At 46.4% G+C, this 26,551-nt stretch overlaps 1 protein-coding gene across 1 annotated transcript in view; it reads right to left on the bottom strand.

Annotated features, from left to right (window-relative positions):
* The window catches only part of PLB1 (phospholipase B1), a 440,448-nt gene that overhangs the window by 165,220 nt on the left and 248,677 nt on the right, over positions 1-26,551 (bottom strand). The window contains exons 33-37 of the mRNA XM_085610369.1: positions 14,358-14,401; positions 9,537-9,645; positions 5,287-5,338; positions 3,348-3,428; positions 1,793-1,858 (exon numbers count right to left, since the gene is read on the bottom strand). Coding sequence (XP_085466495.1) covers positions 1,793-1,858; positions 3,348-3,428; positions 5,287-5,338; positions 9,537-9,645; positions 14,358-14,401 — 352 coding nt within the window. The remainder of the gene's footprint in view (positions 1-1,792; positions 1,859-3,347; positions 3,429-5,286; positions 5,339-9,536; positions 9,646-14,357; positions 14,402-26,551) is intronic.

Here is a 26,551-nt window from a genome sequence, read left to right as displayed (position 1 = left end):
GTGAGAATGAGTGAGTGTGAGTGCGAATGAATTAGAGTGACTGTGAATGTGTGTGTGTTAGAAAATGTTACCGTGAATGTAGAGTTATGCTTGCAAGGCGACTTTTGCCCGATCACACTGAAGGTAATTCTTGGCAAAATACTGGTGCGGGAATACTGGAGGCAATACTCAGCATAAAAGGCACCTGTGACAAAACTCTGGCACTAGCATACTGGAGATGATTCCTGGCATAATGGGCACCCATGGTACAGTAGTGGTTCTGGCCTACTACAGGTAATTCTAGGCAAATGGGCACCTGTGAAAAAAAGCTTGCTCTAGAACCTTGGAGGTAATGTATGGCAGAATGCTACCACTGGCACATTGTATGTAATGTCTGCCATAAGCTGGCAACCCTTGATTTTTGGAAGGCACCCACGTCAAGATGCTGGCCCTCACACAATGGAGATAATTGTGGGAATATGGGAAAAAGAATTGGTCATCTCCTCGGGAGAGTCAAGTTTCATTGGCTTGGCACATCATGAAATGTCTTAAATATATAATGAGTGTCCCAAAGAGTTTATTGCTTTTAGCAACTTTATATAAAAATTGAGCTTTAAAATGCAGCTTGTGACCCATTTTTAAACAATTTAAAAAAAAATTGTGATCTCTCTAAACCAGTCTAGAAAGAGTCTGGTTCACTAGGTTTGTGCGCTACGATTCAAGGCGAGTATTATGACCCATCAATTTCAAACATCATGTCAGCACCCTAATATAGGTGGTATCTAAAGTAGACATGTCTGTGTTTTGTTAACGATGCAGCTATTGTGGACCTTCAGTGATGTCAATTATTGTGATGTCATCGGATTAAAGTCATGTTAAATCACACCCTGGGAAGATGCAGGGTCAAAGGTCATATGATGCCACTTCCTGTTATGTCATTAAGGTCAAAGGGTGTATAAAGTCACTTCCAGTGCCCCTGGTATTTTGATAAATCGATGCCCATGGTCTCCTCTAGTTTCATCAATAGTCATAGGAAGCCACAGCTTTGTACTTAGGAGAACTGTAGGGTACCAAGAGCTACACAAGGTAGAGGGTGTGTAACCCAGCATTGACCCCATCTTTGTGACTCTCTGGGATGTGTATACATGCGATGCAGCCACCAAAGCATTGCTAAGTCTTCACTGGCTACTGCTTGCCAAGAGCAAGGCGATGAAGAACTATCCGAAGAGGGCGGCTTCCACTTAGCCACCAGCAGCTGCCAGTACCGGGGAAGCAGGTGTCATTTCTCACAATGTGACCCTGTTTCCTCTGGAGGCAAAGGTCGCAAGTGCAAGTTGCCTTGGAATGTGCAAGCAAGAATGGAAGTCTGTTGTCCCTTCCAGGTCCCCTTCCTGCTCGTATTCTTATGCTCGCATACAAAGACGGCTTCATGAGGCATCCAATGCGCCCTTCCGCGTGTAAACAAAGCTGGGTACTAAGATCATAACATAACGTGTATTTGTAAAGGGCGCGTTCACCCGTAGGCATCTTGGCACTGAATAACAGATGTTTATTGTTACTCAATGGTACTCATTTTATCGGCCTCAGGTGGATGAAAGGCTGAGTGGACCAGCCAGGATTTGAACCTGTGACCATGAGGTCGAACACAGGATCCTACAGTGGACACATTAGTCCACTGAGCCACCAGACCGGCCTGATCCGGAAGCTGCTCCCATCTACTGGCAGATTGTGGAAGAAGTGATTTTAGAGGTGTACCATTCCAACAATTAATCCAAACCATGCCTCAGTGCAAGTCGAATATAAGAGCACATACCTCCCGGTGAAGGATGTCCAGGGCTTCTCGAATCCGGCTGACAAACATGGAAGGTGAGTAATAGTTCTGGTGGAAAAAGAAAGGTAACTTTTGTGAGTTGATCTGTTATGAGCTTCAATTTGCTGATCTCTGGCTGTTTGCTGCAGTTAATACTCTTTGTTACCAAAGTAGGCGATGGATGGATAGATAGACAGACAGACAGACAGGCAGGCAAAGATTGCAACAGTAAATTCTCACCTTACTGAATAATTTTTGGCAGGGGATTGACATGGCTTCATATTTATCATGGCTACTATATACTGTGCATAATATTTTCTACATATTTTAATATGACTACCCTGGGGATTTTAAATGATCTGCTCCTAAAAATCTATTATTTTAGGGAAAGTGTGGGTGTTTATCATGTAGGAATACGGTATGCCAAGTGCAATGTTTTCATAAAATATTGGTTCATCTGGCATCTGGTAGTGAATTATTCTCCCCAATAACATTTATTTTGCCGGGTGGCTTTTTGTTTGCACTGATTACTGTAAGACATGTGTGTCTGGGTTTTATTACACACTTGACACATTTGACAGGGTCCCTACACTGTTAAAAGTTACAAACAGTCCTGGTGCATTAGATAATTCAAGCAGTAAAAAAGGGAGGGGCAGATTTACTAAAGACGTGCATAGTCCTTCCATGGCGCATGCGGTCGGAAGGCAACACAAGTACTTAAATGGTGCTAACAAAGCCATCCAAGGGGCTTTTTGCGCCACTTTACGGGACTTTGTAAAAAAAGTAATACAATGAAGAGGCTTGTGCTGCGTTGCATTACAATTTGTTGTGGTAGACGTTCCATGGGTGGAACATGGGCCTTCCGGAGCATCCACCCATGGAATTTGACGCACTCCCAGATTTACTACACCTGGGATTAGGCAAAATGGTGCACCTAACACAGACAGGCGTAATGAGGAGCATATCTATATTTCTGCACGTTACTTCCTCTTTCTATGCATGATGCATTATGCATCACATATAGATAGAGGAAATTGGCTCTTATGAATGTTTTCTTGGTACCCCTTCCTGAACAAGATAATCCTGCCTGCAATGCAAGCACCCTTGCGGCATGGCGCTTGGCACTAGGCAACACACGGCGCGGCAGCTCTACGAAAAAGCAGAAGTGCACCATATCGTAGTAGTCATGGCGCACTTCTGCCCGCTCTCTCTTACATGCGCAACAAGATGCACTGCGCTGCGCAAAAAATGAGTACATCTGACCCTCAATGTCATTCTCATGTACTATTTCTCAGCAGGTAAACAATGTGGTGCTAGGCTTCAGGATACATTTATATTGATTATTAATTAATACCACCGAAAGGAGGCACAACAAATTCCCTGTGGGGGCTCACGATTCGTTTCTGATATTTCTTGGAGATTTTGCGGCTATTGCAGTCAGAGCAGTTGGTGGATGTGAAATAGCCTCAGACATACCGCAGGGATAGAGGCTTCACACACACATCTTACATGTTGCCCGCCTTTGGGAGAGCATTCCATCGGGAACATGGCTCCTTACCGTGTCAGTACAGTAGGCGCACAGGTCGTTGCCTCCAATAAACACGGTGATCACCTTCCAATCATTTTCAAAGTTGATTTTCTGTAAAAAAAAACAATCTTTCTATTAGTATTAAATGCCTCTCCTCCAACCTAACCTGTCGCTTTTAAGGGAAACTAAATCAATGAGTCGTGTTCAGCCTCCAGGGAATCGCTGTATACCCTCCCCCACCCGCTCCCCATCCATGAATTTGCACAGAGGTATTTCCTTCACAGCAGAGAATTGTTGGTTTTACAGATTTCCCAATCTTCTCAATTTTTAACTTCTCAAAACCTCACCTGTAGGTGTAATGTTGCTTAAAAAATATCTTTCAGTGAACTTTCAGGTATAAACTTGTCATCTCAGAACCTCTGCCACTGAAGGTGAGCTTTTGCAAATATTTGTTCTAGTCGCAAAACCCACTTTCAACACTATTTTTCGAAATGTTGCTCTCTGCCATATAGTTTGCACACAAAAGGAAGCCCACAAACATTTGAAAAAATCGTCATAAAGTTTTTAAAGGAAAATCTTTGCACACCAAGAGCAAAGAAGCGATGGTGAAATAATGATAAGAAATGTACCAGGATGAGATAATTGTGTTGGTAAATGTTAATCTGTTAAACGTGTGGCCCTATTATAATGAGAGGTGGTCCAATGGAAGAAAGGGCTGTGGTGACCTCAATCCTCTCAAACCTTTCTTGATTTAGTTAACTCTGAAATCTTTAACCGGGTCATTCAGAGCCTCTGTTTACACTGATGCTGAGTTCTGCTGTAACCTTAGTAACACCGGGCACAGGGCAACCATAAAAGAATTATGTAGGACGCGGATATTGCATGTTAGTTCATCATTCTGAAAACATGACCGCGCTTCAACCCACTGACTATTTGGGGTTGAAGATCCTAACCTAAAACACTAGGCCCCATGTGGAATGAATTCTGCTCTGCTCAGTTATAAGGGGTCCCATGTTCCTGCACCTGGGGTTTTGGGTTGTGGAAACTAAAAGTCCTGATTTTGGCAGCCGGGAAAGTATGCAATGCCTCCCATGGCCAGATGGCATCTTCACCCTCCCTCTACTACCCATGCAGCCATGTGCACGGGATTGCTGCCGACATTCACCAACTCCTCAGAGCTGGTGGTGGATCAGGGCCTGGAACGGCAAACTTGATTATTTGTCCCAGTGGTGCCAAATACAAGGGCGCTGTGGCTACTCTACATCATGTTTCTTAGTCAGGGTAAAAGTCAGAGTCATTTTAGAACAGACCTGAAATGTATTATAAGACATAAAGTACGCTTTTCTCATGTATTGCATCTTTCAGTCCCACTGCAGGGGATGCCAATACCCAGAACAAAAAACACACAAGTAAGACTCTGCTCGTGGGCAGAGGACAAGAATACCAGGGATTGTTTGCTGTGCTGGCTTCCAATATCAGTACAGCACAACACAACACAGGGGACCACGTATATCACAAGACATTCGTAAAATGCATCATCTCATTAAACTACTCCAGATGTAAGATGCAAGCACAGGTTCAACATGTACAATAAGTCACTGCATAGCGATTACAAACTTCTCTCTGATGGCACGTGAGAGCTGTCAGTGCTATAAGAAAGCCTCTGCAGGCAGCTGCCTTGGGGCACCATCACGAGACCTTAGGAGGGCACCAGCTTGCAACAAATGGCCCCGGAAATGGCCCTACTGGTACAGAAGAGAAGGTACCCTAATGACAACCTGTCATTCTGCCATGAACTTCACAAATCCTTAGACAGAAGCTGTACATGACTGTGCTTGTGCTGTTACTTCATCAGGCGGCCTGTTATCCCCACACTTCATGAGGGCGTGCCTTAGCATGGAACAGTACGAGGAGTTTACGATATGTCATCTATCAACATCTGCAATGTTTTGACATTTAACCTTCTTACCGCGTCACTTTTCATCAGGTTGATCAACGTCCGAACTTGATCTGGCAAATTTCTGTAGGAAAAAATGATGACCAAAGAGTTTTCATAAAGCATATTCACTTGAAAAATAATATACCTATAGCATTTAAATAGTGCTTCAAGCTGCATTTTTTTCTTATTTGAGCGCTGTAAATAGCAATAGTTCTTAATACCAAAATGAATGGCTCTCCACTTCAAAGTAAGCTTATTTGGTCTTACCGGAAATCACATTTGTGAGCGGTATGTCAAAACAAGGTGGATAACGTTAATATCATCTCAAGGATATCGTGAAACACAAATATCGTCAAACATATTGTGGCAACAAGAATATTGTGCTACAGAATATTGCAAGTAATAATATTTTTTTAAGTGTTTATTATTCTTTTTTAAAAATAGCTGTATATAATATCGATTCAGTATTTGATAATGTTTTATGCTTTTGTGTGTTTTAAGCTATTAATATGTTAAAATGAGTTGTTTGCATTTTTTAATAGTTCTTATATTGTTTTTGTTACCTTTCTAAAGTGTTGTTTTTGAGTTTATTTAAACTTTTTTACATTATTAGTCGGTTCTTGGGTTTGTAGGGAGTAGGGTAGGAAGATAGCTATATATGTATTATAATTTTATAACACATTTTTAACAATTGTCAAATATAATTTGGTATTTGCATTATTGTTTATGTTAATTATTTAATTGTTACCTTATTTAATATATAGTAATCAATGTTATTTTTTTGAGTGGATTATATTTTAAGTGATTTTTGTGTTCATTATTTATTTATTATAGAAATGTTGTTTTACATTTTATTTGTATAAAGATGTTAATTATTTGAATTATTTTACTGAATAAATGTATGAATTTGTGGGTGTTATGTTTTTTTAAAAACATTTACTATTATTTTGATTTTGTGTATTGCGATTTATTCCATTTTTAGTATTCTTCCTCATAGTTTGTGGGTTGTTGTGATTGTAGTGGAGTATGGCGGGATGTGTCTTATTTGTAAATTGTTTTAGTGTTTTTAATTTGGAAATCATGTTTAAATTGGTATTTTTTATATGAGTCAATTGTTTGGATTTTTGTTTAGTAATTTAGTTGAGTTTCTGGCTGTCTATAGAAGATTTATTTTTTTTAAATGTTGCTATTCAATGGACATTTTGTAATTTGTTTATAATAATGCCTAATTATATGTTTTTAAATATGTTTTATAACAAATATTAGATATAGGTTTTAGATATATTTTCTACATTTTTGCTACAATTGTTTAGGCTGGAGTGGGAACAGTAAATATAACCCCCTGCAAATGTCCAGTGCTTTCTGTAGTATTGCTAAGATTGGAGTGGGAATACTCAATCTCACTCCTCCAATGTCCAGCACTTTCTCTACAGTTATTCAGATTGGAGTGGAAATAGTAAGTCTGACTGCTAAGGCTTTCCCTACTGTTGATCAGGATGTTGATCAGGATGGAATAGGAATAGTATATTTCACCCCCAATCCCACAAAACTTTCCTTCATTTTTTTTGTTTGTTACTTTGGACATAGCATTTAAAATAGTTTCTCCTTTTTGTTGGATATATATATATATATTTTTTTTTTAATTAATTGTTGTCGTTTTTTATATTAGTACTTTTAATGTTGCTTATATTTTATTTGTTGTTTTGTATTTCCTGCTTTTAATATATTTTTGTGATGCTATTGTACTGTTTATCTTATTGTAATTTATTGTTTTTCTTTTATTTAATAGGTTTTTTGAGTAATATTACTTGTAATATTTGTAACTGTTTTGTCAAAGTATTCATAAAATGTAATGTTCATTATTTATTCATTATATTGTTTAAGTTTTGCTTTTAACATTATTATCTGAAAATGTATGATTTCTTTTTTGTGTTTTTACTTTTAGATATTAGTATTTGTTTTCATTTTTGTAAAGAATAATTGTCTACATTTATTTTAAACTTTATTTTGTTATTTAAAAAATAATTGCTTTAATTTTTACATTAATTCTTCTCTAAATTATTATATTTTGAAATTCCGTTAAATATATACTTACCTATAAAATCTCGATATTTAGTACCACAATATTTTAAAGACAGTATTTTTGTAGTTTAAAATTTAAGCATGTAAACTGAGGCCTCATTTACAAAGAACTGGCATAGGGCAGTGCCGCAAGTCATTTTGCTGCGCTGCCCTATGACAATTCGAAAGGGTAGGAAGGCACCAAATTTACAAGATATGGTGCACTCCTGTCCTTTCAGCCAGCACACAATTTGCAGCCGAGCACCTACGCAGGCGCCCTTGCACCATAGTGCAAGGGTGTCTGTGTTGTTGGCATGATTGTTTTTGTGCAGAAAGGGGCACCTTCCTTCACAGAAACAATCACAAGAGGCGTTTTCCTTGTTGTTTGTGCAGCACATGTGGAAAGTGGAAAAAACAAGGAGAATTTTTTTTTTTTCTCGTTACGCCTACTCTGGGGAGGCGTAATCTTTTGGCGCAGTAATGTGTTTCCGTGATGTTGCAAATCTGGGGCAGTGTCAAAATCCATGGGTGCTGAGTGGGAACACCCACATCATGGAACGCCTACTTGACGCAGAGTAAGGCAAGGCAGCGCTTATCTATGAGGCCATACAAAGCAACGCAGGGTAGCTTTGCGTCGCGTCATAGATATGATTGAGAGGCTTGCACCACAGAGCATCAATATAAGTGACGCTCCGGCAGCGCAGGCCTCTTGTAAATAACTCCCTCGATATTTAGCACCACAATATTTGCGGTGCAATACTTGTGTATTGCGATATTTGTGATGTCGATATTGTGTCATAAAAGGCAAAACAGATGTCAGCAGTGAGCACTAAGCAAGGTAAGCCATCTTAACAATAAAATTACACATTTTTCAGGAATTTGCATCACTATCCAGTTTTGATGCTTGTTTAGCGCGACTTATGCACATTTGATTTCTTACGATGGGCAGGTGTAAACAAGTCTTCATTTTAATTAACTTTACTGAGCTCAAAGAGCACTGAGGGAGTGGTACCTCTGAGAATGTGTTAAGGCAACACTCTACCAGTTGTTACATCATTAATCATCTTACGCTCTTTCTTCTGGCCCAAGTCGGCACATCAAATTGCAATAACCAGAGGTATAGGAGCATAGGCTGCCTTGAACAAGAACCTCTCAAATGTGATAGGAGAAGCTTAGGTTCTACACTAGTGTGGCATTTATGCATGCAAAATTTCCACCAGATAGATAATCCAGGGGCATCCTTTATGGCATTTTGGCGTAGGGCAGCGCACCAAAGTGAAATGGCAGGACTGCACCATATTTAACAGTCCTGACCTTTTTGCTTGCGCTGGCACTGTTTTGGCAGCCTAGGGCCAACATAGGAAGCTTGCACCATGGTGCATGGGTGCCTCCATTGCAGGCAGGATTGTGTTTGTGAAGGAAGGGGCATTCCCCTGCACACAAACAACCCTTTGAGGTGTTTTACTCTTTCTATGTGTGTTGCAGAATGCAGCACACATGGAATGAGAAAAAACAAAGGAAAAATTAACATATTTCTCCATGTTACACCTAACATAGGGAGGTGTACGGATCTGACACTTGCTCAGGTTTACATGACTTTGTAAATCTAAGGCAAGAATTCCATGGGTGTTGTGTGGGAAAACACACGGCAACGCCCATGGACCGCCTCCCGGGCACAGAGTAAGGCGATGCGTGATTTGCCTGCATCGCCTTACTCATGATTTATGAGGCCTCTTAAAACCAAGCAACGCAGGGTGGCTTTGCGTAGCTTCATAAATCTTTATGAGACCCCTTGTCACGCATGTACCACTTTACATGGTGCAAAAGTGATGCAGGGCTCTCATAAATAAGCCCCTAATTTTTTTAATTTGACGCAAATGCGATTTTAAAAGGTTACATTTAACTTTTTGAATTCCTGTGCTGAAATATTTTTGCCATGAGAAACTCCTTCAACTGTGCTACCTTAAATATGGGACATAGGTTGTTTCTTCCATATTCTCACGTCGAAAAGACACTTACTCCTGTCCTTGACATGCATACTGATAAGTGTGTTTTGAGGATGGGAACCAAAGTATTCGCTTTCCTGGTAGCTTGGCTGAGCACAAGTCTTTCTTAACAAGAGTGAAGCAAAAGCACCGATAAATGTAAGCCAGTTAAATGGAGACAGAAAATAAAATAAAGCAAAACCAGACATTTAAAAATATGCAAGAAGCACCTACTCAGCTTTGGCCCCAGGGACGGCCTGGTTGTAAAAAGCATTTTGCTTGCTTGCATCTCCCTTTCCAGTGGAAAAACCAGTCAGCGATGGGTTAAACTCCCGGAGAATATCTAGGAGAAAATGTACAAAAAGCACAAGCCCATCAACCACAAATATTCTATATAGCTGGGAGTTGAGAAACAGGCGAGCATGAACGAGGATAGAGTACACCTGATGGAAACATGAAGCCAGAGCAGACTACGTGCACAACACCTAACAGGAGAGCCTGATCTACCAAGGAATTTTGTGGATGCAAAATCTGGGATTCACAAAATCACAGGGTTTGCGACTGCAAATACCTTTTTACCAGGGCCGGACGGGCTGTAGTGGGCATCGGGCATTTCCCTAGAAGGCTGGAAGGATAGAGTACAGTTTTGCAGTGGTGGGGGCCGGTTTTGTTACTAGGTGCTGGTTTTACAGCAGTGCCGCAATATCGGCCCCCAGCAACAAAAGCAGCAGTCCTTCACACTTGCATTACCCACCCCAACCGGGGGGGCTATTCAGACAAAATTGCCAAGGCTACGTTGGGTTCCCAGTTCTGGTCTGCTTTTTACTGGCTGCAAAACCACCTTCACGAGCCAGTAAAGTCTTTCTGACTCATAAAAGGCATTTGCAAGATTTTTCGAATTGTAAAGTGCAGGAGGATTGAAGGGGGCATTCCCTTCCTACCTGTGATTTGAAGAGAAATTTGACCCATTGATTAGCTATTGATACATCAAAGGGGGTAGTGTCTGTTTCTAAAAGAGGAAGTTGTTGCCCTGGGACCCCTTTCCTGTTGGGAATCGTGATGGCCAACAGGTGGGTGGGGGCAGGCAGTGGGTCCCTTGTTCACCTAATCTCCTCCAAAATGAAAAACCTTTTTTAACTTTTTTTCACCAGTCCCCTTTATGGACACAGTCTGCTTTAAAAACACATGTTCGCTGTTTGTGAATGCATATGCAGGGAAGAGGTCTGCTATCCCTTGCAGGCCTCCATCCATGAATTTACAGCGAATCACAGGGCATTGTAAACTGCAGCCTGCCTAAATATTATTAATTAGTCAAGTTGGGTTACAATACCCTGCAAATGTGCAAGTTACTATTAGTACATAGCAAACTGCATTCCCATTTGCAAACATGTTGGTTTGCAAATTGCACATCTCTGGTTTGAAAATGAAATTGTAACCTCAACTACAGACCCCCCAGACGCCGTCCACCCTTCAGTGACTCAATCATCGACTTAATCGCACCCCACGTTCTCGCCTCCACAGACTAGATCCTCCTCGGTGACCTCAACTTTCATCTGGACAACCCCAATGATAAGATCACCTCATCCCTGCTGGAGAACCTTGCCACCATCGGACTCAAACAACGGGTCACCACCCCAACCCACCCAGCAGGACACATGCTTAGCCCCATCTTCTCCGCCAGCATTACTATCACCTTCAGCCACACCTCCGAGCTCCTTTGGACTGACCATCGATGTGTCCACTACTCCTTCACCAAACCCACAGTACACCACCACACCCACAGCTACCCTTGCAGAAGTTGGAACAAGGTCACAGTAGAACAGCTCACAACCTCCCTCAACAAAATCCCACTGACATCCGCGGACGCTAATACCTCAGCACGCAACGTCCGTCGATGGATCTCGAACTGCGCTGACACACTGGCTCCCCTCAAGAATGCCCCTGGCAAGCGATACTCCAAAAAAGTCAGCTGGTTCTCTCCCGCCCTTCATGAGTCCAGACGCACCTGTTGACGCGTCGAGAACACATGGAGGAGCAGCAAGACCCCGGAAGATCACTCAGCCTTCAAAACCGCTGTCACTGCACACCACCACCTCATTAGAACAACTAAGAAAGCGGCGCTACAGGAAAGGATGCCAACTCACTCAAAGAATTTGCCAAACTTAGCACAGAAACAGCAGACTTCCCACCCTCCCAAGACCTCTGCAACAACCTCAGCACCTTCTTCTACTGCAAGATTAAGGATATCTATGACAGCTTCAACAGCCTCCATACCCAAGACCCTCTCACCCCACCTGCAACTACTGCACCCAACAACACCAGACCCCAGCAGACCCTGCTCAGCAGGACTCTCTTCACCCCTGACGACATCCTCAAGATCATGAAGAGCATCCACTCCAGAACACCCTTGGACCCCTGCCTGCACCACATCTTCAACAGCTGGCACCTCCATCACCCCCAAACTCTGCTGCTCCATCAACTCCCCCAACTTCCCAGAAGACTGCAAACACGCAGAGATCAACACCATGCTGAAGAAACCCTCTGCCGACCCAACAGACCTCAAGAACTTCAAACCTATCTCTCTGATCCCCTTCCCAGCCAAGGTCATCGAGATGGCAACAAACGCCAAACTTACCGAGCTCATTGAAGTGCACCATACCCTGGACCTCTCCCAATCCGGCTTCCGCAGCAACTACAGCACCAAGACCGCTGCCACAGACGACGTCCGCACCCTCCTCGACCAAGGCGAAACTGCAGCACTAATCCTCCTGGGCCTCTTGGCCGCCTTCGACACCGTCTCCCACCACACCCTTTGCACAAGACTACACAACACCAGCATCCGCGACAAAGCCCTGCAATGGATCCACTCCTTCCTCAATGGGCAAACACAAATAGTCAGACTACTATCATTCCACTATGAGCCTACAGAGATCAGCTGTGGAGTGCCTCAGGGCTCCTCCTTTAGCTCCACTCTTTTCAACATCTACTAGGCCCCGCTAACAGCCATCATCAGGAACCATGGACTCAACATCGTCTCCTATGCCGGCAATGCCCAGCTGGTCCTCTCCCTTGCCAACTAACCCACAGTCGCTGAGAACAAATTCCACAATGGGATGAAGTCTGTCGCCACCTGGATAAAGGACAGCTGCCTCAAGCTCAACTCAGAGAAGACCGAAGTCCATATCCTGGGCTCCACCCTCTCCGCCTGTGGCAATTCCTGGTGGCCTGCAGATCTTGGATCCCCCCACACCAACAGACCACGCACGAACCATGGCATCATCCTGGACTCCTTGCTCACCATGAACCGCCGGATCAACACTGCCTCATCATCCTGCTTCCACACGCTATGCCTGCTCCAAAAGATCTTCAAGTGGATCCCCAAGGAGTCCAGAAAGATGTTCACCCACAGACTCATCAGCAGCAGACTCGACTATGGCAACGCACTCTATGCCGGCATCACCCAGAAACTCCTCAAGAAACTGCAAAAAACTTACAATGCCTCCATCAGACTCATCCTCAATATCCCCCACTGCAGCCACATCACCGGCCACCTGAGAGACCTCCACTAGCTCCCAGTTAACAAAAGAATCACCTTGAAGCTCCTCACACACACCTACATAGCCCTACATGATGCAGGACCTGAGTACCTCAATCATCGCCTCGCATTCCACGCACCCACCAGAGACCTCCGCTACACCCAACTGGAACACCCTGCCGCTCCACCTGAGGCAATTGCCGTCACTGCCTCAATTCAGGAAGGGCCTCAAGACCTGGTTCTTCGACTGAACCACAGTGCCATGCGACCCTTACTGGTGAGACGTTTCGCTTTGCAAGTCACTTGATGATTGATTGATTGATTGAACCCAGGACCCCAGAGTGACTCAAAGGGCTAGTCTGCTGGCCACCTGATATGAGCCTCAGGGACATAAACGGCTCCAAAACATCCTGAACCAGTACCTGGAACCAGCTACAGTGAGTTCCTGACCACCAAGTCGTGCCTCCCAGATCCTAGACCCTTGATGTGGCTCACAGGCACTTAAATCAAGTTTTTGGGCTCTTTGCGACCACGAATGGGTCCGTTTACACCAAGACCTTGCTGCTTGCACCGCAGATCAGCACGATGCTCCGCCAGCCCGACTCTTCACACTGCAGCATTGATCACTCATGGGGCCGCCACTGCAAAGCTTCAGCAATGCCTGCTCACGATGCCGGTTGGGTCCTCGCGCTTCGCCAACAGCATCCTGCGATGCTCTTCCTGCTCCTCGCAGCCCTCTGAAATGCGAACGGGACTCTTGGCATGAACTGGAGAAGGTAAATCTTCAGCAGGCCAAACTTGAGCCTCTATCTGACCTGCGCTCCATCGCGTTTGGCCTAAACTTTTGAATTTGACTCGGTCCAGCCTGACCAGATATCCCAAGTCGGAGCTTTGTGCTGTTTGGCGCTATATTCACTTTATTCTTTAAAAATGCATAACTCTGGTTCTACTGATTGGATTTTTGTCTTTTGGTCTTGTTTTATTTATTAAATTCTGCTCTATATTTCTAACCTGGTGTGGGATTCTTTTTGTGTGGTGTTGTCACTGAGTTACTGTTTGAAGTGTTGCACATATACTTTACACATTGCCTGTAAGTTAAGCCTGACTGCTTTGGGCCAAGCTACCAGTGGGTTGATCACAGGTTAATTTGGGGTTTGCTTGTGCCTTACCTTGCCAAGGATTGTAGTTGCTGCTTGACCAGTGCTCACACCCCAGTCAACCACCAACCCAATTTCTTACAGAATAAGCTAAAGCGGAACGTTTGTTCCCCAGTTTTTTATTATCCAAATGTTGCTAAAAAGGGTTCTTTGGGTAGGAATGCATTCGTATCAGTAAAGCCAACCCCAACCACTGTGCTTTAAATTCTGGATGACTTGTGATTCCAATACCGTGCAATCCATTGTCTTATGTAAAATTTCCTATAGACTGATTTACACCAATATGATTCATTGTCTCTATATAATGTGTGTGATGTAAAGGAGTGCTTAGTAAAATACTCTGTACTTTATGCTCACACTTACTTGGTAGTGTTGTCACTGTCTGCAATGAATCATCACCTCCCACACTGTAAGAGAAGAAAAACAAATCAGGGCATGAACATTGACATGTCTCTCAAGCTTGACTTTACGGTGCTGCCTCAAGGAAAATCAAAGGATATCTTGTGTTGCACCGACACATTGTCTGCAATAGGAGACGAGAAACCACTGCGTTCATTACTGCACAACATCATCAAAGGTGTCTGCGACAGGGTGCTTGCCCTTATAGATCATCTCTAACAAGCACTGTGGAGACAATGGGGAAGGATTCTAATTGATATATCTAAGGCACTTACTGCTGTGGGCAAGAGCCGTCTCTTCTGAAAAATAACACCCCTAGGAAACAGTTGGTCAAAGGAGTGACGAGACCTAAGCCAACATACTTATGATATTATGGACTCAGTGTACATAAAATGTCATATTAAAAACTTCATTTTATTGATACAATTTCATATAATGATACTATAAAAGAATTGTTTAGCAAACATATAAAACTGAACAACAACAATACAACATACTTTCTACAATAAAGCGACACAAATGTATGCAATAAACAAACATGTATAAAGTACAGAAATAAACAGTAGTTATAAATGGCTTTAACCCCTTCGACGCGCATGACGGAACGGTTCCGTCATGCACGTCGGTTGGGCTGTGCGTATGACGTAACCGTTCCGTCATGGCCCCGCCCGCGCTCAGAATCTTCAGCGTGGCGCGGAAATCCGCGCCGCGCTGAAGGGGTTAAAACTGAACATTAAACAGACACATATGAATATATCACAATTTACAATGCAGTGGCTAATTAATACGTTTTCTTATATTCTTTTCTTTTTTCAAGCGCCGTCTCACCAGTCTTCTGTTAGCAGATATGCACCACCAGTGAGAGTCAGGGATCACGGGCGTCATTCGCATGCAGGAGAGATGCCATGAGCAGGGTTGACCCCAGCAGACTGGGCGGCTATGCTCACCGGAATGTTAGTAAGTCACCCTCCATTTCATCTGCTACATCCAACATGAATCAACACTCATACTGCAGGGGGAAAACCATGTTTTCTCCTCCCCGTTCCACACACCGGCTCCACCCAGTCCCACACCGCAATTCAAGGCTATTCTTCCACCAAGGGCACCTTAGAAGGAGGATGGCTGGGGCCACTTTATGAAGTCACTGCAGCAGGGGCTTTTCACTAATGAAGAGCTTACCCCTAAGGACGGGCCATCACCAGAAGCCAAGCAAAGAGGTCACAGGTGCCCATACTGCCCCACAGGGGCTATGCAAACTAGAGGGAGAAGCAATGGACGTACTTGGATCCTAGGTGTGTGCAATGAGAAGTTCCTTCTCTCTTTCAAATCCATCATGGAAAAGTGTCCCATAGTTACTAAACAGATGAAGGAGAGAAGAAACGAAAGGGGCTGGGATGTGTCCTTGGATCTAGGTTGGTGCGATGACTGTTCCTCGTCTCTCCTTCAGGCAGTGGCAGAAGCAGGAGTGAAACCCAGGAGCAATGGCTACTCTGTTTATAAGAAGTGGCTGGAGACCCCAGTGTCTGGCCTGACAGAGGTCAGGAGTATCTGGGTATCATAAAAGAATATATAGAGAGGAAGGGACAGGGAGCAATTATAGAGAGAAAAAAGGTCCAGCACAAGTGCTCCCAAGAATGAATGTCAAACACAATGAATGGTAGCTGTTTCTGAAAGGGGGAGAACCCCTCAACCTGCTGTCCCCCACGGGCCCCGCGAGAGGGCTCTTTTTCAGGGATCTTTTGTAGGAGGCGCCGCAGTTGTGCATGCAGGTGTGGGGGACAACAACGCCACCCCCACCCCCACGAGGAGCCAGCCCGATGATGAAGCACGACACCCGCAAGGGTGTGTGAGGGCACTAATTCCAAAAGGAGGAATTCCCTCACCAGCACCTAGATCCCACCGATCTCAACTTTGGAGACTATGACAACACTACCTCTCAACTACAATTGGTTGAAGAGTTATCCCCCTTTAGCAACAGCTACTATCCATTGTGTTTGGTATATGGGGATCACTCAGTGGTGGTTCCACTGCCCACTGACTGTCTCCGTATTGCTCCCTACCCCTCCTTCCACGACAGACACCAATCACCGCTGCAGCCGGATTTCACTCTATCTCCTGGCATCCCCTCCCCCATTTCTAATGGCCCTCTGCCCTCCAATCGCTGCCCGCATTCCTCTTCTCTTACTATTGACTTTGCAAAGCCAATAGCAGCAGCCAGCCATCTTGGAATGAAATTTTCGATGCCTCCAAGATGGTGGTCACGTTCTTCATAATGTAGTCGTCATCTTGGGGGGAATGTAGAAACAAATAGCCATCTGCCACTACTGGCTTCCTTCACTCCTTGAATGCATTAGTAGATTAAAATTTACCAATACTTGTTCTTTAGGACATGCCTCTTCAGGTGGGTGCATCAGAGTTGCATGTGATGTGTGCCTGTTCACATATGTGTACTAAGTGAGCGATGTGTGAATTACATAATACAGAGACTTTTATGCATATATGGCCTAATTGAGGCTAATGTGCATGTGTGCAATTATCCACATCAGAACATTAGAACTTTGAAATGCCCTTGGGAGAAATGGAATGCTCTTGGAAGAGATAAGATATGAGGTTGGTTGAGAGCTGTGATATCTTCTGTAGCTAATGTGGATGGCGTATGCAGGATGGGTGGCTGTTTGTTTTGTGTCTATGTCAGTATGATAGTTTAGTGTCTTTGTCTGGGTTGAGTGTTCTCTTTTGCCTGTCCATGCATGGTTTGTGTAGTAAGATTCCTATATTGTGTATGTGAGTCTGTGTTGCTGGCTGAATGAGGAACACTGTGTGTAAAAATTATCTTTAGTTGCCTTTGGTTCTATTACCTTAGAAGTAGTTGTATTGCCATGTAAAGTGTGTGTGTGTGGAATCGTACTTTTTCCAAAGCCCACTGTGTTCCTGATTCTTCCTTATAAGCCTGAGTGATGATGACTGAAGTGGAATCTGTAAATGTGGAGCTGGCAGTTTCACTAGTGGTGTCATCAAACAGACCAGACGTGATGGAAGGAATGCTTGCAATAAGTCGAAACACTAGTGATCGCTGGGGACAGCATTCCAGCATATCGTTCTTTTTCCCACCACGTCACCTCAGTTTGGACCCAGCCATATGCAAATCAGTCTTGACCCTGCTCCAGTACTGGAGAGGGCCGTTAACTGCCCGAGGCAGAAGGGGATCCTAAGGGTGGAACGTTCTAAATTTAAAAGGGAGAAACAGAAAGATAAACCATACAATGTAGAAGCGGAAGGTGTATACCAGCCATTATTGGCCCTATGCCACTTCATTGTCTTCAATTGAGCTCTAAACCCTGAAATATTCTAATATACCTTATAGCCAGATTCAGAAATTACAGAGGACTTCAAGAGAACTTCGTCCAATACAGCTTCAATGCTTTCCCTCTAGAGGATTTTAACCTCCAAAAAAGAGACTAAGGGCCTGATTTAGACTTAGATCCAGGATATAATGGAATTTATATTTCGGCGGATGGGATATCTGTCACCGTTGTAGCCCGTCCGCCAAGATCTAAATCAGGCCTTAAGTCTGAAGGTAGGACTCTTCACCGGGCAACTAGCATTAACAAGTGTGAAGGGTCAGATGTACAAATGTTTTTGTAAATTATCACAGTGGCTCATTTAGTTGAAATTTTGTCCCTGGCATTTGCCTGCTTTGAAACGTTTATAGATAGGACCCCGTCAAGGATTTCTATTCTTTGAAGGTAAAATTCAAGCTCAGTTTTTTAGTTATTAATCGACAAGCTGTGGATTTAACATCCGAGTTCACCAATTTACGCATCAATTTTGTTAGGTGGCTTTGTATTTTTTTCACAAGCTCCACTTTGTGTTCTAAGGCATTTTTGTCAGGACTATTTGCGAAAATATTTTTCTTATAGGAGATAATCTCAACCAGAACAATAAAGACTTGTATGCAAAATAATTCCTAGCTGCAAAACATCGAGCAGCGGTCAGATAAAAATAATTCTTAGCAAAATTTCAATTTTCTCTGATTCAGTGTTCACCATGTGTGAAGAAAAATATCTCAAACTTCACACTGATCATAACTTTTATCTCTCTCTTATGAGAATGACTAAATGAACCAAACCATATTGAATTGAAAGCTGTTCCAGACATCGCTTGTGAACATGGATCCTCCATGACTGGGTCCACCCTGCCCGCTAATGTGCCATAATTGACATTCTTGTTTAATGTACTGCGTTGGAGGCCACAACTAGGCCACTTGATTTAATGTTTATTTTTGCCCTGAGTTCTGGCAGAAGAAATGTCATTGTATCATCAATGGGGTATTTCTTTTCCATGTCAGAGACAAAATAACACTTTGTCAATATCGCGCCTCTTCATTCCCTAAAAAGGACCCCACTCTCAGTTCCTAGCTGCAATCTAGCCTCCTCTTGGCTGGCATCTACCCTACCAAATGGTACCGCAGACCCTACACGTTGTGGCCACATTGACTGCGTGGTACAGAAGACAAGTTATTCCTGGTGGCAGTGGAGTGGCGTAGGAAGGGGGGTGCGGTGGGTGCGGGCTGCCCCGGGTGTTTTTAGAAAACACATATTTTTGCCATTTTGTCAAGCCGAGGTTGAGAAGACATTTTCCGCACTGGATACCACCTGATCTTGTTACGCCACTGCCTGGTGGCTCCCAGGACCAGATATCGCTGAAGAGACAACTGGAGATGTCCACCTCCAGATACTCTCCTCCTATTTATTTCACTCTTGCAGGTTCTTTTTTTTAATTATCACTGCTTTCTCCCTATTTTGTAAAAAGTCTGAGGAGGAAAAATACGTGCCCAGACACCTGTTCACATGTGCGGGTTATAGGTCCAATTAGAAAGTGTGCACATAAAACCTCAAAGTGTAGTTAACGAGTCACGCCATGGCATGTCAAAAGCAATTTCTGGATTGATGTATTAACAAGGAAGACATTGTTTGTTTATCATCCCAATATTTAATCACACCACAATTTGTATTGCTGTGATACCAGTGGCGTAACGATAATTGAGGGGGCCCCCCTGCAAGGTACGTGGAGGGGCCCCCTCCAGACTCTATCAGGAGCTCCCCGGCCGAAGTGTAGTGCCGAGGGGGCCCCCTGGAGCTTGGGGGCCCCCCGCACTGCAGGGGATGCGGGGCCCTGTGTTACGCCCCTGTGTGATACGTATATTCCTCAGTTGCCGAATCGCTCGGTGATAACACAGGAAAGCCTGAAAAGGCCATTTAGTCCTTCACGCTGGCCATGTATTACTCCAGAGCCACTGAGGTCTGAACTCTCTGACGGATGGCCAGGGCCAGCTGTAGCGCTGATGGCTTACAATGGGGCAATCTTTGTTGGGGCCCGTCAGTGATTCCCTCACTATCACCCTACAAGAGTGCCCTCATTTCCCCATAATCCCTCTCTCAAATGTATTTTGATTTGTTTTATAGCACCTCTCATACCAGTCTAGCGTGTCAGAGCATTTTACAACACACACGGAGACAATGAATAATATGTGTGTAAATCAGTGTTTAGAAAATGTTACATAAAACAAAGGGGAATATAAGGTTTGTTGGAAAACCACTCCCACACCAGAAGGGGTGGTGGTGGTCTCCCGGACACACTGTGGTAGCTTGGCTCGAGTGGTCAGGAATCAGGCTCCGTGCTAAGCATACAACATACCCAAACAATAACCATGCGTGCATCCGTTCCAAAAACGACTCTACACCGTAAAAATTATGAAAATAACTTTCTTTATCTGCTTTTTCTCTTAGTTGCTGATTGGAGAAAATAAATAACAATCACAATATACAAGCTTTTTAGAAAGTGCAGGACAAATAAATACTGGCTTAATGATTCAATAAATAGGGGTGATCATAAATACTGAAGGCATAAATAAAAGTGCAATACAGACAGGCAATTAAATATTCTGAGGCAATAAATACTGTAACCAATAAATATTGTGCATCAATAAATACTGTGGACCAATAAATACAGTGGAACAATAAATAGGTTAAATACAATAAATACAGTGCCCCTAATAAATACTTAAAAGCTGACAGTGACACTCATGGATTCAGATCACTTTTGAATTCCTAAGGGCTGATTTGGTCCAGGCACAGCTTGTGGGGATGTGGAAGGCTTGGGGGTGTCTACTCCCTGGCTTGGTCAAGGCTGAGGCCTAAACTGAGGTAGATAAAGGGGGAAAATACCAGAGACCTGGCTCTCTCTCTCCACACAACTTCTCTAGATTAGTCCCAGTTCACCCCTGGCACAGTCAGGTTGGTTCCAGCACCTCCCTAGCCCCTTAGAGCAGTCTCTCAGGTCTCCACAGGGCCTTAGGCGCCCTCTACTCCACGTACTGCCCTTTTTCTGATGCTCCGACGCCGCTGGAGTCGGGTCGATGCCGTGAGGCGGTTCCAGCTCGATGTCGGCGGCCTCGGCACAATGTCAGTTCTTTGACGACGCCGGCAGGCGGCTCCGGTCTCGATGTCAGCGGCCTCGGTTCGATCTCGGCCTCCGATTCGATGGCGTCGGGCAGTCTTACTCGATGTCGACTTCGGGCGGCTCCGGTCCGATGGCGACCTCGGCTTCGATGACGTCGGCCGGCCTTGCCTCGATGTCGACTTCCGGCGGCTCCGGAGTGCGATCCTCACTCCCGACCTCCGGTGCTCCTCACAGGTTTCCGGCGACTCCGGAGTGCGACCTCCACTCCCGACCTCCGGCACGATTCTCACAGGTTCCGGCGACTCCGGAGTGCGATCCTCACTCCCGACCTCCGTTACCCCTCACCTCGGTCTCCGACGACTCCGGAGGGCGGACTTCACTCCTCCGATGACGCCGCTCACTCGACCTCGGGTGACTTCCTCCTCGACCTCTGGTATTCCTCACGACCTCTGACGGCGCCCTCTCTCGACCTCTGGCGGCTCCGGGTACGACGTCTGCTCTTCCAGTCAGCGCCGCTTCTCCACCTCGGGCTCCAGGTCTTAGGCTACTCGACGTCGGACTTCAGGGAAACCAGCTTCCAGGTCAGGATCTTGCTGTTCTCCTGTTTCTAAGGCCTGTTCCTGCTGTCCAGGTCCTCAGGATGGTTTTTCTGACTTCTTCCCACACAGGGCTCTAGGCTGGGCTCCGTCAGTAGGGACTAGTATCAAGGGTGGGTTTATGGACCCCACTCCAGGCACAAGTTTCCACCCCTGCTGCTTCACTCCTTCCTCCTTCACGTTTGTGCTGCTCACTCTTCACCAGTCAGGTGCCAACTGCCAGCTCCAACTGCCAACTCTCTGTCTTAGCTTCCCAACATTCTAAACCGCCTCCAACTGTCACAGGGTTCTGGAATGTTCTGGAAGGTGCTGGTAGGTTCCAGTGGATGCTGGTGATGTCACAGGTGGCCACCATTTTGTGCTTCAGGCCCTCAGACAGAAGTTTCAGGGGTAGGTAAAATGGCTCCCTGAATCTGCAGCAACACTAAAAAGTCTGGTGGTTCCCAAAAAGGAAAAATTCAAACAGGGTTTGAGGCAAAAGTGGGACAAAATAAATAATGATGAGGAGGGACCACCCAAAGGGCTGACAGGTCTAACACGCGTCCCCCCCAGCTGAAAGTGGGGAGAGCTACCCAACCCCTTGGGAGTTCTCATCACTAAGGCGGAAATACCTTGAGAGACCGTCTGCATTGGCGTGGTCCACTCCAGGCCGATGTTCCACCTGAAAGTCCATCCCCTGTAGGGAAATAGACCACCTCAACAACTTGGGATTCTCCCCCTTCATTTGCATCAGCCAACGAAGGGGTCTGTGGTCGGTCTGAACTAGGAAGTGCGAGCCAAACAGGTATGGCCGCAACTTCTTCAGAGCCCATACCACTGCAAAGGCTTCACGCTCTATTGCACTCCACTTCTGTTCCCTGGGAAGTAGTCTCCGGGATAGGAAGACCACGGGTTGATCCAGACCCTCTTCGTTGAGTTGCGATAACACTGCCCCAATGCCATGTTCTGATGCATCTGTCTGGACAATGAACTCCTTGGAAAAGTCTGGGGCCCTTAAGACCGGGGCCTCGCACATGGCTTTCTTCAATCTCTCAAAGGCTTGCTGACAAGCCTCCGTCCAGACTACCCGTCGAGGTTGTTTCTTGGACGTGAGCTCCGTGAGGGGGGCTACGATGGTACCGTATCCCTTCACGAAGCGACGGTAGTATCCCGTGAGGCCCAAAAATGCTCGGACCTCAGTCTGTGTCTTGGGGGGTTTCCAGGCCATGATGGCCTCGATCTTCGCCTGGAGGGGTTGCACCGCTCCCCTACCCACCAAGTGTCCAAGGTACACTACCGACCCCTGCCCGATCTGGCACTTGCTGGCCTTGATCGTCAATCCAGCTTGTCTCAGGGCCTGGAGAACAGCTTGCAGGTGACGCAAGTGATCCTCCCAGCTGTTACTGAAGACGGCTATGTCATCCAGATAAGCAGCAGAGAAACTCTCCATTCCGGTGAGGATCTGGTTTACCAGGCGCTGAAACGTGGCAGGTGCGTTCTTGAGCCCAAAGGGCATCACACAGAACTGGTAGTGGCCATTGGGCGTGGAGAAGGCTGACCTTTCCCTTGCTCCATCAGTCAAAGAGATCTGCCAGTACCCAGAAGTAAGGTCAAAGGTACTTAGATATTGGGCAGCTCCCAGCCGGTCAATCAATTCATCCGCCCTAGGGATCGGATGAGCATCAGTTTTGGTCACTGAATTCAGTCCCCGATAGTCCACACAGAACCTCAGTTCTGGTTGGGCACCCGGTGGTGCAGCTTTTGGTACTAACACCACCGGACTGGACCAGGGGCTGCTAGAAGGTTCGATCACTCCTAGCTCCAGCATCTTAGTGACTTCACTATGAATGCTGGCCTTCACCTTGTCTGACATCCGGTAGATCTTGGACTTCACAGGTGGGCTGTCTCCTGTGTCCACGTCATGGACGCACAGGTGAGTCCTACCCGGGACAAGGGAGAACAACGAAGAGTACTGCCCCAGGACCTGGCGACAGTCCTCCTGCTGTTCAGGAGTTAGAGATGGGGAGAGAATCACTCCCTCCACCGACCCATCCTTCTCTTGAGACGCAAACAGATCAGGGAGAGGCTCGCTTTCCACGTCCTCTCCTCCGTCAGTCACCATCATCAAGATGACTTCGGGCCTCTCGTGGTGGGGTTTGAGGCGGTTGGCATGCAGCACCCGCAGGGGCTGACGAGGGGTCTTCAGGTCCACCAAGTAGGTAGCCTTACCCTTCTTCTCCAACACCTCAAAGGGTCCTGACCAGCGATCCTGGAGGGCACTAAGCTCTCCGGGTTCGATCACCCACACCTTCTGGCCAGGCTCCAACTCCACCGCGTGAGCATTGTGGTCATACCACGCCTTCATCACTGCTTGGCTGGCTTCCAAGTTGTCAGAAGCTTGCTTCCACAACTTAGCCATTTGGCTCCGGAAGGCCAGCATGTAGCTCACCACATCCTGGGGAAGCTTTCTGGGAGTTCTTTCCCATCCGTCTCTCACCAGGTTGAGAGGTCCACGTACAGGGTGCCCATACAGAAGCTCGAAGGGGCTGAAGCCCACTCCCTTCTGTGGCACTTCCCTGTAGGAAAAAAGTAAACAGGGTAGGAGGACGTCCCATTTCCTCCGCAGGCTTTCAGGCAGACTTCTGATCATGCCCTTCAAGGTTTTGTTAAACCTCTCCACCAGACCATTTGTCTGGGGGTGGTAAGGAGTGGTGAACCGGTATGTCACTCCACACTCTTTCCACATGGCCCGCATGTACGCTGACATGAAGTTGGTCCCCCTGTCGGACACAACTTCCTTGGGAAAACCCACTCGGGTAAAGATTCCCATCAGGGCCCTAGCCACAACAGGTGCTGTTATGGTCCTCAGAGGTATTGCCTCTGGGTACCGTGTGGCATGATCCACCAGAACCAGGATAAACCTGTGACCAGCTGTTGTCGGCGGATCTAATGGACCCACAATGTCGATGCCCACCCTTTCAAAGGGGGTGCTAACGACAGGCAGTGGTTCCAGGGGAGCTTTCAGCTTCACCCCTGTTTTCCCACTGGCTTGGCAAGACACACATGTCCGGCAGTAGGTGTCGGACGACACTTTCATCTGAGGCCAATAAAAGTGTGGGACAAGACGGGCGAAGGTCTTGTCTTGCCCCAGGTGTCCTGCCAATGGTATCTCGTGAGCCAACTCCAGAAGGAAGGCTCGATAACGTTGAGGGACTACCAAGGCTCGTGACGATCCGTGTAGGGCTGCCTTGGGTTCACTGTAGAGGAGGCCATCCTCCCAGTAAACACTGTAGTTCCCTTCAACGTTCCCTGCTGCCTGGGCTTCGGCCTGTCGCCTCAGCCCCTCAAGGGTAGGGCACTCCCTCTGGCCCTGGCAGAATTCCTCCCTGGACCGGCCTCCCTCCACGTGCCACTCGGCCGGGATGGGTAGGTCCTCCAGGTTGGTAACGTCCCCCACCGCAGACTCCTGGTCCACCACCTCCGGTGGCCTATCCGTCCTACGGGGTGGAGACGCCGAGGCAGGCTCCTCCTGTCCTCGGTTCTTCCCTTGACTGGCAGCTGGCTGGGCCTTTGTTCCAGGCTCCAGCCGAAATGAACTCCCTCTTCGGGTAGTCGTGGACCTTGTGCTAACACAGGCCCAGTCAGGTGTACCCAGCATCTCGGTGTGAGTCCGGTATTCCACCTCCTTCCAAGCGTTGTGCTCCATGTCATTCCCCAGCAGACAATCGACTGGCACGGCAGGGCTTACGGCAACTCGAAGTGAACCTGCAACCCCCCCCCATTCAAAGGGAACCTCGGCCACCGGATAGTGGCCTGTTCTGCCGTCAGCCATCGCGGCTGGGTGGAGTACATCGGGAATTACCTGCTCTGGAGACACCAGTTGGCTACGCACCATAGTCATACTGGCTCCTGTGTCTCTCAGAGCCTCCCCTCTTTGGCCGTTGATGGTGACCCATTGCCCATACTTTGCGGTATTTGCGGGCACCTGGATCTTGGGAACCATCTCCCGTTCTCCCAGGGACACTAAAGTGACACCCGCCCACTCCCTTCCCTTAGTTAAGGGCATCTCCTCCCCGAGCACTACACTAGCTACTCCGGGGGTCTTTCCTCCAATGGGAGGGGGTGGTCGTTTCAAGCACTTCGGATCTCCTTTATAGTGTCCAACGCCACCGCACTCATAGCAATGGACAACCCTTGGCTGCTGACTCTGGCCAGGATTAGGGTTTCTGGGCGGGTTAGCCTTAGGGGTGAATCCTGTTCCCTTCCCTTGGAAGTTATTTTGGGGGCCTTTGGAGAACTCCTTTTTCTTTTCCCCTCCCTCTTTCTTCTGGGGGGCGCCCTGTCCGGCCTTTTGAGTATCCCCTCCAGTCCCCCTTGTGGACACCCGGGTACTAGCCCAAATGTCCGCCTCCTCAGCAAGCTTCCGGGGACTGGTCAGCTTGCTATCCACCAGGTGTTGCCGCAGTTCAGGGAAACATTTCTCGAGCAGGTGTTCCTTCAGTACCAGGTCAAACAACCCCTCGTAGTTCCTCACTTCACTGCCCTGAATCCAACCTTCCATTGCCTTCTTCGCATAGTCCAGGAAGTCCACCCAATTCTGCGTGCCCAGCTTGTGACTACCCCTGAACTTCTGTCTGTACTTTTCAGGTGTTAGTCCAAACTTTCTGATGAGCGCCAGTTTCATGGTGGGGTAGTGGGTCTGCTCATCCTCCTCGAGGGCCAATAAAGCATCCCTACCCGCTGGAGGCATGTACTTGTACAATCCCCCTCCCCAGTACTTCTCTGGAACCCCATGGGCCCTCAACGAGACCTCATAGGCCGCTAGCCACTTGGCGATGTCGTCGCCCACTCCATAGCTAGCTACTATGTCCTTTGGCAGGTATGGTTTAGATTCCCTGGTGATCTCTTGGGTTTGGCTGCCACCATTAGGAACAGGTTGTGCCCCGATTCTCAAGATCTGAAGATCTATTTCTTTCAGTCGTAATTCATGGGCCATCCTCTGCTCCTCCTTCTCCTTTTCCAGCCTTGCTAAGTCCCATGTGAGCTGTCTTTTCTCCCTCCGGTCCGTTAGCTCCACTTCAGACAAGCCACCGCTAGAGGCACTGCTGCCCTTCCTAGAAA

This window comes from Triturus cristatus, chromosome 6 (assembly GCF_964204655.1).
Source record: "Triturus cristatus chromosome 6, aTriCri1.1, whole genome shotgun sequence".
Classification (NCBI taxonomy): domain Eukaryota; kingdom Metazoa; phylum Chordata; class Amphibia; order Caudata; family Salamandridae; genus Triturus; species Triturus cristatus.
The sequence above is the reverse complement of the archived record's forward strand: the minus strand, read 5'-3'. Positions and strand labels throughout refer to the sequence as shown.